General features: G+C 35.1%; 1 protein-coding gene across 1 annotated transcript; it reads left to right on the top strand.

Moving 5' to 3' along the window:
• Positions 1–3,764: 3,764 nt before the first annotated feature.
• Positions 3,765–10,492, top strand: LOC135664103 (valine--tRNA ligase, chloroplastic/mitochondrial 2-like). The gene is made up of 5 exons (XM_065176926.1): positions 3,765–3,944; positions 4,021–4,105; positions 7,051–7,177; positions 8,996–9,079; positions 10,209–10,492. The coding sequence occupies exons 1-5, from the start codon at positions 3,803–3,805 to the stop codon at positions 10,305–10,307; spliced, it is 537 nt and encodes a 178-aa protein (XP_065032998.1). The 5' UTR covers positions 3,765–3,802; the 3' UTR covers positions 10,308–10,492.
• The last annotated feature ends 1,685 nt before the right edge of the window (positions 10,493–12,177 follow it).

The raw sequence follows: 12,177 nt of genomic DNA, 5'->3' as shown, positions 1-12,177 counted from the left end.
TTCAGAAAAAAAAAAAACAATGATATATGCTTCTATTGTCTTCGTTTTTGTAACATTTTGGTTTGATAATTATTCTTTTTTATCTTCTCAAAGTGGAATTTTTTTTCATGAATATTATTACTCTCTCTATCACTTTTCTCGTGATGAAAAAACAATAAGAATAGATATATATGAGAAAAGACACAACTAAAATTCAAATCCATAAGAGCATTAATGACAAAAGAAACTCAATAATATGTTTTGAATATACGTCACTTTCACTATTATAATTAATATCTTTAAAAGAAACTACTTGTAAAGGATAATAAAAAAACTATATCAAATATAATATCTCGAGATACCACGTACCTATATAAATATGGATCTATGCATTTTTAACATTTCTTCCCTTTATCATAGGGAATGAATATACATTTCTTAGCCTTAGCATCAAACTTATCTTTTAGTCTGATATATTAATATAGCATAGAGAATCAAATACTCTAAATTATTTAATTTTTTTTTTTTTTTATCAAACATGAGCTTATTGGACTAAGTGAAGTTTGATTAATAACATAAGTTACACGTACTATATATTCTACTTATAAGATTTTTATTAAATTCTTTGCATGAAATTAACACTTATAAATCTTTATGAGATATCAAATCTTTCATTTTATTACACACGTTTTGTTGTAGTATATTTGCATGTATGAGTTCTCTTTTGATGTTATGCATTTTACAAAAAGAGAAGAATCTATCAAAAGTGAATTTCTTATTATTATTGGTGTATAGCCTTTTAGTATTTTATTTTTTCTTTCAATAACACCTTTAATTGTTAACTTGAACTCTTAATTTTTTTAAAAAAAATTAAATTTTCCTTTACAAAGAAGACCTAAATGAATCTTATAAACTCATCAATAAAGATAAGCATATAATGAGAACCCGGATAAGATGAAGTTTGAATAGGGCCTTAGATTGCAATGAATAAACTCTAAAAAAATTGCTTGTGTGCTTTGCTATATCAACAACATTTACAAACTTTATTACTACTAAAAATCCTAAGATTAAGAATATCATTAACTAATTTTTTTGCATTATAATTTTTTATTAAAAAAACTATATGACAAATTGTAGCATGCCAGTTTAATACATCCTAACAACATAAGAGTTTGATGTTGATAAAATATATAAATCTTTGGCTCCTTTACTAGTATGTATTACATCTAAATTTAATTCTTTTATGTTGCGAACAGTCTTCATTATAATAAAAAGAATATAATTTTCAATATCAATTGCATTTATAATAGAGAAAGAATTTTAATGTAATAGGACCATTATCTTTATCCGAGATTGTGACAATGTCTTCCTTCTTCACTTGAAGAATAATATTATCTACCATGATAGTTACATTATACTTTCATATTGACGAAGATTATTGAATTCGATATCATCACTAGTGAGATGATGATCGCATCATAAATCAATTATCTAATCATATTCGAAATTAATGGATATTATAGATTCCACTACACTAGTTTTAGTCATAAAATATTTGGCCCGATCTTCATTAGTGGAACAATCTTTTTTTTATTTATATTTTTTAATCATAATACAATAAATTGTTTATATGGTCTAACTTGTCATACCTATAATACTTGATTATCTTTCAATTTATATTATTGTTCGAAGAAGACTTTAACTTGTTATTAATATTATTATTCTTCGCTTTATCTTTATTATTATCATTTTATTTATAAAAAAAGATATTTTCATCTCTTCCTAAATTAGACTTTCTTTATTTGACAAATTAAGAATTCTTATGAAACAAAAAGATTTTCTAACTGTAAGGATAGTTGTTGAATTTATTCTTAATAGATATAATATAAGAAATATATTCTTTTTGAAGTTCATGAATAATATAATGATTTATTTGTGCATAAAAAATTGATTAATCTGGATCCATATATTTGAACATAAATTTTTAATATTTAAAAAAACTAAGAAATTAAGAGATCAAAATAGTATTTACTAAATCATTCTTTAAATATTAAAATCGAGCTGTATTCTTTTCTGCTAAGCAATATATCAAAGAGTAAACCAAATCTCTTAAGCAATTTTATAATAAATAATGTGTTCAAAGAGATAGAGATAGATCTTTTTAATATAAATTCAGTTTTTGCTTTTAATATCCTCCAGTCTCTTCATGATGTATCTCATTTCTTCATAATATCTTTATCTATAGCATATAGTGTTATTATATTGCTACCAATCACAATCCATAGAACTTCTCTTATGAGATAGGACCCAAATAAGTATTCTAGATTTTATAGTTAGACTAATTGAGAAGTCCAATACCGAACTTACTAACTAAACTATTATAATGCATAGTAAAAAAAGATTGTTGTCTTTACTAAAAAGATCTTGGAATATTAACTACCACACTATGATAATATATAAAGAAAAGGATAGATCACATGTAAATATTTTTTTAATTAATATTAATAAGGTTCTATTGGCTCAATATCAAACTAAATAGAAGAAGAAGAAATCAAGATGAAAGTAAAAAAAAACTTGTAAGATCTTGAAGTACTTTTTCACTTAAGTCTTATGGATTTGAACACTTGAGACTAGGATAGATCTACATATATAAATATTTATATTATTTTTTTTATAAATATAAAATAATAATATAAATAAAAATAGATTTATAATTTTAAAGCTCTTTTTAATCAACTTATTAAAAAAATAAAAAAAAATAAAAATCTTAAATTGTTTTTCTAAATAAAATTTTATACGTGACAATTTGCTTCAACTTGAGCTCCCCAATCAACATGAGCTTTAAGACGAGAAGCCATAAAAGAATGGCTAATAGACAGATGGATAAAGCGAGTAGAGGAGTGACCATGCCATGGCCATATGCGTGTGAGGTGTGGAGTTGCCGTCATGATCAATAGATCCCCAAAAGAGCTGGTGATGGACATGTCCCCAATTTAATTGATAGGATAAGATTTATCTCATGCCTTGTAAGCCCATCGCAGCTGAAAATTTGATGTGGATCTGAACTCAGGAAACAGTTGTCACATGTTGCAATGTTATCGTCATCACTTGTACAAGCAAAAATTAAATGTTTGACATTTTTTTTCATATAGATCATAATTGAGTACTCATGAATGTTATCTTAACTATAATAATAATAATATGATTATTTTATCTGAATTATAATATAAATTATTAAACCACGATTTTCTTTGATGATTTAACAAAATCTTTATAGCTAAATTAAAATTCAAAATCTTAATCTTAATAAGTGAATCTGATAGATCGCACCAATGTCTTATCTGTTCATAATACTTACTATAGACTATTTATGAGGATATGTATTAATGAATTAGATCTTCTAGCTAAATTCTTTGATGAAACCTATGCAACATACATACATATATATACATATATATATATATATATATATATATATAGGCACACGATTCGCGAGTGCCGTAGCGGTCCGTTACGACTCGGATATTGAGGAGTCCCTCCGCCACCGCAAACCTTCCGCTCCCCAACGTTATCCGACGCCCAAACAAGAGTAGGGTTTTCCTGTCGCCTCCGAGGCAGGAAACGCAGACTAGCAGCCACTCCGACCTCAGAGATGGAAACTTTTACGGTGGGGGACCCACTAGCTTCTTGAGAGCATTTGTCTGTTGCCTGATTGAAAATAGACAGGGGATATTCACCCCCGAAATAAACCCTCACCTTATTAGGGTTTTATAAATAAGATTTTATTATCCTCCGCTCGGGTCGATCCTTTCTGCCTCGCCTGATGGCGCTCCCCACTCCATCTCTGCTATCGTGTCGTTCCGTTTGCCTTCTGAATCCCATCCGCTTCGCCCCTTCCACCCGCCGGTTCGGAGCCAGGCCTTTCCGGTGGAACCCATGCCGTCCCAATCGCAAGTTCTTCTCAGGCATGTGGTACAGCGTGGTGGCAATTTATCCCTTTCGTCGCTTTTTTGGTTCATTATTTTTTTTTTCGTTTTTCAGTAATGGCGTCGGAGAACGAGGTTTTCACCTCACCGGAAATCGCAAAGTCGTTTGATTTTGCTTCAGAGGAACGGATATATAGTTGGTAATTCTTGATATGTTGTTACCGCTTACTTCTTCAGCTCGAGGTATTTCCACTTTCGGTGGACGTCAAGATCTGCTAAGTCACAACTAGTTTTCAGAAAATATGTCGAAAATTCTTTTTCTACCATTCATTTCAAGGTGCCTTTTTGTTGTGGGATACAACAAAGAAACAGGTTATTGGGTTTTGGAAGATGTACATTTTCAGTGTTAAAGGATTCTAATACAATAAATGTGCACAATGTGAAATAAATGTGAAATACACGAATCAGGCAGAAACTAGATTACAAGAATGTTTAAAGGGGCATAAAGAGAAGGAAATGAAAAAGTGAAGCATCTTAGTGTTGCGTTATTGTTCACAATTGGGAACCCAGACTTTCCCCTTAGGAATAAAACCTTCTTGGTAATTAAAGGTATTTATTAGCTATTATTCCTAAGCAGTAAGTGGCATATGCTTACTCTTAACTGCATGTCTTGGATCTTACCTAGAAATGCCTGCATCCTTTCACAATTCTAGATTTAGGAAATTGGTTGGTTTACTTCATGTTTGCCATAATAAGGGAAAACCTACTGCATGGTTATCCGTAAATATGTTATGCTTCTCATACATAGTGAACAAGTAACATATGCATGCTCTTAACTACAAGGATTTTAATTTTCGAATAATACTGCCCATACCGGGCAGTACATACCGATCCGCCTGCATATCGGTTCGCGGATTGCCCGTTATCAGGCGGTACCATCGATTGGGGCTATTTTTGCCCCGTTACCACCCTAACCCGCTACCATATGGTATTAGCTGAGGGAGAAGAAAGAAGAGGGAGAACTTAGAGATCCGACGCCGCTCTCCCTTCTCATCTGAGGCGACGAGGCCTCGGCGACGTCGCGGGGAGAAGAAACCGACGTCGTCGAGGCGACGTTTCTTCTCCCCACGCAGGCATAAGAAACAAGGCGGCGATGTCGCCTCGTCGCCCTTTTTTGCGCGGTAGAAAATGAGGCTACGTCACCTTTTTTTTAACTTATATACATATATATATGTATATGTATATATATGTATATATACATATATGTATATGTACATATATATACATATATGTATATGTACATATATATACATATATGTATATGTACATATATATACATATATGTATATGTACATATATATACATATATGTATATGTACATATATATACATATATGTATATGTACATCAAGGTTTGAAATTTCGTACCGTACCGGAGTTTCGACGATCTCTCGGTACGGTACGGAACGGTATACCGCTCGGTATACCGAGCGGTATACCGAGCGATATGTATATATATATATATTATATTTTTTTATTTTTTTATTGGCCGACGTCGCATCGCCTCGGCGACGTCGCCATTTCCTTCCCCACACGGGGCGACGTCGCCGAGGCGACGTTTATTTAAATTATATATATATATATATATATATATATATATATATATATGTCGCCTCGGCGACGTCGCCGAAAAAGGCGACGTCGTGTCGCCTCGGCGACGTCGCCGAAAAAAGCGACGTCATGTCGCCTCGGCGACGTCGCCGAGAAAGGCGCTGCGTCGCCTCGGCGACGTCGCCGAGAAAGGCGACGTCGTGTCGCCTCGGTGACATCGCCGAGGCGACGCGACGTCGCCTCGATTTTATTTAAATTATTAATATATATATATATATATATATATATATATATATTATTTTATTATTATTATTCGTTCCGCCCGGTAGCGGGCGGTCCGCGTACCGGTCACCTATCGGACCGGTACGTACCGCCCGTACCGGGCGGTACGATTCGGTAAGTCAATCCTTGATGTACATATATATACATATATGTATATGTACATATATATACATATACATATATGTACATATATATACATATACATATATGTACATATATATACATATACATATATGTACATATATGTATATATACATATATATATATATACATATATATATACATATATACATATATATATACATATATACATATATATATACATATATATATGTGAAAAAAAGGGTGATGTCGTCTCGTTTTTCTACCTGCGTGGAGAGAAGAAACACACACACACATACACACACACACCAAAACGTACTGCTCGGTATACTTATATCGTACCGTATCGAGCTGAGCTCGATACTCCGGTACGATACGAAATTATAAACCTTAATTGTATATGTCTTGGATCTACCTAGAAATACTTTTATTAATATGACATATTCAAAGGTGCTATAGTATCCGTTGGTATATAAGAACTATGTATTTCCTTGTGTTTTTGTGTGCTTGCGAGCAAGTCCATTTGTTTGTATAGGTGATCACATGATTGAAGATATCTGATTAATTAAAATGGCAAAGTAATTAAGTTGACAGAATCAAAGTTGGCAGTGGTGCGGTTCCTGGGACTCATGTCTACCACTACTGCCATGTCAGAATGCTACCCACAGACACCAGACTTGAATTCCATCATAGTTTTCATCATAGCTCTAATATTTACTAGGAGTCAGATAAATCTAATATTGTCATTCCAAAATTTTTAATCCTTTTACAGCCTTGTCTTCTAATATATCATAACTTGACCATTACGATAGAAGTATCATATAATAACTAGGACTAATTATATTTGACTCAAGTATTTCCATGTCTCATATTTTTTTCTCTTTGCTGAATTGTATACCTTGATGAATTGGATTCTTGTGCTATTTTAATGAAATATTAGATAATTATGGCCTTTAACTATATCATCTTCTAGATTCCTTTTATTACAATCCAAAGTTGACTATTTGCTGATAGAAGACATACTTGGACTTTATTTATTGTTCAAAATTCAAATTATGTAGGTTTTCATGCATAGTTAATTAGATGCTGCATGTTGTTATATCTATTCATTAACAATTATTCTCTTACATGACTTGGTGTGCTATTCTTAGGTGGGAAGCCCAAGGTTACTTCAAGCCTAGCTTTGATCGGGGTGCAGACCCTTTTGTCATTCCGATGCCACCCCCAAATGTTACTGGATCACTACATATGGGGCATGCAATGTTTGTGACTCTTGAGGTTAGAAACAATAGGTGGAGCACTTTATAAATTAATCAGTTTTTGATTCCTGCTAATTTATTTGTTAGCCATGATGGTTTTGCACTTTTGCTACTTTGGGACTTCTTGTTTTATTTCTGTCTCGAGGAAAAATATATATTTCTTGGAGGTTTTTCTTGCTATTTTCATGTGTTTCATGTGCATTTCTCATGTTCAAATATGGTGGCTTATAAATCAAGGAACCTCTCTGATAATATGTTTGTGTTGAGGATCCTTTGTCTATTCTTAATAACATGCCACAAAAGACATACTTATTTGTAGTCATGTCAGTTTGTTTTAATTTTTCTTATTAGTTCACATATCAAGCTCTCTGTACCATCCTCCCATTCTTACTGCTATATCAGTCGTGAAACTTTCGTGTACATTGGGTTGCCATCATGGGACATAAAAAAGATGACAATCTCCAATTTGTCTAAAGACTGAAGTCAGAACCAATCAACATTTATAAGAATCAATACTCATTCTAGAATAAGGTCAATTAGACCAGAGATCTAAACTTGTTTTAGGTGGAACAAATTTTTGTACATATTTAAACTTTGAAGTTGATCCACCGACAGAGTGTTATTTACATTGTCCTATCTGCATGTGAGGTTAAGAATGCATAGATCTGATGCATTTCATGGTAGTCCAAGGCAAGCACCTTTTATGGTAATTTTAAGTTTTAAGTGCTAACCTGCCACCAGCTTGCATTAGATACAAATAAGCAGGGGCTGAGCCACAATTTAGACTTAGGTGGGGCATATAAATGAGATAATGTAAGTTTAGATGAAGAAAACAATAAAGCTAAACTAAGCTCAGGATTGAGCCTACTATAAAATGTACTAGTAGATACAAATAAAAACTTGGATTTTGTACATCAATTATCCATAAAGTTAAATAAATGATTGGTAATTGCAATATGATGTAATAAAAGTAAGATGAATACAAAATGCATGATCCTTACAGTTTTAAAAACTTGCACAATGTGGAGTGGTAATTTATTAAGAATATGTATAGGACTGATTTTAAATTCAGAATATTTTTTCTGTTACTTGACATAATATTAAAATCCAAATAAAATGAAGATTACAGAACATGATAAAACATTACAAAAGATTGTTGAGTCATAGAGCAAGACTAAAGCCAAGATACAAAAAAGAACAAAGCATAGTAATTTTATAATATATTAAAACCAGAGCTAGTTTTCTTGTGTCAGAATATTGACACAAACATTGCATAGAGTTGTTGGATGCTCGAGCTCTTTACAGACACAAAACTATTTTTCATTCTATTTACTCTCTTAGTCTCTTAATAGAATGACAAACCTGGTGCAAACAATGTGAAAAGCAATAAGCAGGTATGTAAGGCCTTGAGTTACGAGTTGTTAATGTTGCAATAACATTATGTTTGCATGAACACGTTGATTTTTTAAGTTTGAAACAATTACAATCTTAAGTTTTAAAGCATGGATATACAGATAATGCAATTTATGTGGTCATGTCTGCCCTTGCTGCACAACATTGATACCTTTCTGTATTTGGCATGTCTTGGTATGACATCCAGCAATTTTATTTTACTAAATACATCTTTTTAGTTCTTTTGTAAGTGAAATTTGATGAACTTATTTTGTTGTTTTAATGATTCATTTGATTTAGTACAATTTGCTTTGGTATTTTTAATTGCAAATCGCTGTGTGGATAGTGAATGAACATAGTTTGGACATTTTTATCATTGCTTCAGTCTGCAATGAAAGATTTTCAGTCGAAGTTTGATCCTAAAGATGTTGTATTCTTTGACTAGGACATAATGGTCAGATACAACCGTATGAAGGGAAGGCCTACTCTTTGGATTCCAGGCACCGATCATGCTGGTATTGCAACTCAGGTGTGTTCTTTCTAAACAAAATGGCTCCAGGCCTCAAGCATAAGCAGTATGACTTGCAATGTGCTTAACTGATAGTTTGCTTTAATAACCAATTTTATTTCATTGATCTTGCATAACACTTTGTCTCCTCTGGAGTTTGATTCATTTTAGTGATTAATTACACCAAGTTTTAAAATACTCAGGTATTAGTGGCACAATTCGATGCTTGTTGGTTCAATAATCAACCAGGACATGGACTAGATGATTTCATTCGGTTTGGTTTGGTATGCGATGTACCGCTTTATAAGCTAACTGTATTTGGCTTACTGAGTGGTAAGCTAATCAGTAGTTCGGTATCTACCTACTGTTTGACATCAGTATTTTTCTCTATGACATACAAGTGCATTTTTTTTTTCTTTTTTTCTTTTCTTCTTTTCTTTTGCTCTTTCAGTCTATCACTCTCTGTCTTTCTCTCTTCCAACTGTTCCACCCTATTGCCTTTCCATCTCCTCGTATTAGTGTGCATTGTGACCACCTTCTCCTGTCAGTTAGATTCGTTACCTCCTTTCCTTCTGCTGGTGTGTGCCACCTCCTCCTCTTCCTCCTCCCTCTTTGCCTACCTCCTCAACTCCTTTGTCACCATCTCCTTCTTTACCTTCTCCTCTCTCTCCTCCTGCCCTTTTCTTTCTCTCTTTCAGTTCTCTCTCCTCCCCTAGCCAGACCCATACTTGTTGGCAAAGGGGTGTACTGACATCTGGTACACTAATGATGACATTTCGGTTTGCTCAAGGATCGGTGCCGATACTAAAATGATATTTGAAATCTTGATTCACACATATATATTCACTTAGCTTATTATGAGCTTACTTGCACTTCCTAGAGTTTAAATATGAGTTACTAGTTATAGATTATTGCTTATATTGTATGACTTGTTTTGGCTTATCATATTTCTTTATTATGGTTTTCTCTGATAATTGGTGTTTAAATCTATGATATACTATATTTCTTTACAAAGACAAAGTTACTTCCCTGCACTTCCTTGAGTTCAACATGAATTACTGGTTTTAGATTGTTGCATATAGTTGTATGACTTGTTTTGGCTTATCTGGTTTTCTGAAAAATAGTTTAAATCTATGGTACTAAATTTCAGTTGGTTGTGGAAAAAATGCTTGCATCTGAAGGCATCAAAAGGGCTGAACTTGGTCGAGAGGAGTTCACTAAAAGAGTTTGGGAGTGGAAAGAAAAGTAAGTGAACATAGAGCTAATTATTTGAGCTTAAAACAGAACTTACGCTTATGTTAGTCTTGTCGTATAGTTGCATATTTCTGGATTTCATTGCTTTTCTTCACTTGCACCTGTGGACTTACACTGATATCCTGCATGTATATTTAGCTTTTTTACATGGTTGGACAGTAATTAAGCAACTTATTTTCATTCTTTTTTGTTTATTTTGTTGAAAAGCTAGATTATCTATTGCCTCTTATCATTGAATGTGTCGTCCTTTTTTAAGTCTAGAATTGATTGTGTAGTTTCTTCTTATCTCTACAAAACTAATCATCAAGAAGTTTATCATAACTCGTAAGTGTTAATAAAACCTCTAATACTACTGTGGTAGTACTGATTTGTGTTATGATGCCCAGTTCTAGTCTTAAGGCCTTACTGACTGGTGTGTTATGATGCCCTAATTTGTGGCATTTTAAGTGAGGATAATTTATAATTGGGAATGAATAATTTATAAGCAAGTTTGACCTGGATAGAAGTTATTAGTTGGATTAGATCAGAAGTTTTCTCAAAGACTAGGAGTATGCATACTAAAATTCTGCAGATCTGCATAGCTCTAAGTTGGTGCTTGTACTAGAGAGAAAGAGAGAAAAAGGGAGGTGGGGGAGGAGGTAGAGGCAGCAGCGGCAGAGGTGTATTGGCAGAGAACTCATTTTGGGCATGCTGCTTGTATGTATCGGTCAGTATTTTTTGGTCTGGGCGTGAACTGGTACTTGGACTTGATCCATTTCAGGTGGTCCATTCTGGTCATATATAAAAGAAAAGAAAAATATTCTTGCCCTAATCTCCCTGATTGCGAACCTCGATGTGTGATTTCCCTGCAGCACACCGTGCATTGCCAATCGGGTATGCTCCTCTTCTCCTCTTCTTTCTTCCTCTTTCTTCTCCTTCCTCTTCTTCCTTTGCCTCCACCGCTTCTTTCTCCTCCTTCCTCTTCCTCATCCTTTCTCCTCTTCCTCCACCTCCTCTTCTTCCTTCCTCTTCCTCCATTGCCTTCTCTCCTCCTCCCTCCTTCTCCTCCTTCATCCTCTTCCTCCACCACCTCCTCTTCTTCCTTCCTCTTCCTTCTCCTTCCTCCTCTTCCTCCACCACCTTCCTTTCTCTTCTTCCTCCTTCCCTCTCTTCCTCCATCACCACCTCTCTTTCTCTTCCTCCTCTTCCTCCACCACCATCTCTTTTTTCCTTCCTCTTTGGTACATACCGATGTACATGTGTCAGTTCACGGGTACTGGTCAGTATGTACCAGTCCGGCCAAGGATCGGTATGGTACCCCCGATACAAAATTACAATCCTTGTGTATTGGTATGATCAGGAGGTGACAATGTGGTGGGGAGGAGGAGGCGATGATAATGTGATAGGGAGAAGGACGAGGAGGAGGTGAGGGAGGGACTTAACAGAAACAAAGAGATAGAGAGAAGAAAAGAACAAAGAACGAAAAACATCTAAAAGCTTCGGCCTTCTCGCGCTGGAGACGGAGGATCATCGACATGGCCTCGCTCGCGGCCGAGCAGGCGGCGTTTCGCTCTTCGTCGAGCTCCGCGCACAGCTCCTGGATTGTCTCCTGTTGGCTGGCCACGGCCTCTCGGAGGGCAGCCACCTCGTCCTCGACCTCCACCCGGGCGGGGCCGTGATCGGCCGCGTCGGGGTCGAGCCGGCGCTTCATGGAGCGTCGCCAGGAGGGGGAGGAAGGTCGGCAGCAGAAGGGGCAGGCGCAGGGGCAGAGGCGGCCGGCAGCAGCCGCGGAGAAAGAGGAGGAGGAGGAGGGGCCAGGTGGGGATAGCGTGTCCAGATCCATGATGGATCGAGAGGAAGCATGAAGACGACAAAGGTGAGATATT

The sequence above is a fragment of the Musa acuminata genome, chromosome BXJ1-4, assembly GCF_036884655.1.
Source record: "Musa acuminata AAA Group cultivar baxijiao chromosome BXJ1-4, Cavendish_Baxijiao_AAA, whole genome shotgun sequence".
Lineage (NCBI taxonomy): Eukaryota > Viridiplantae > Streptophyta > Magnoliopsida > Zingiberales > Musaceae > Musa > Musa acuminata.
The sequence above is the reverse complement of the archived record's forward strand: the minus strand, read 5'-3'. Positions and strand labels throughout refer to the sequence as shown.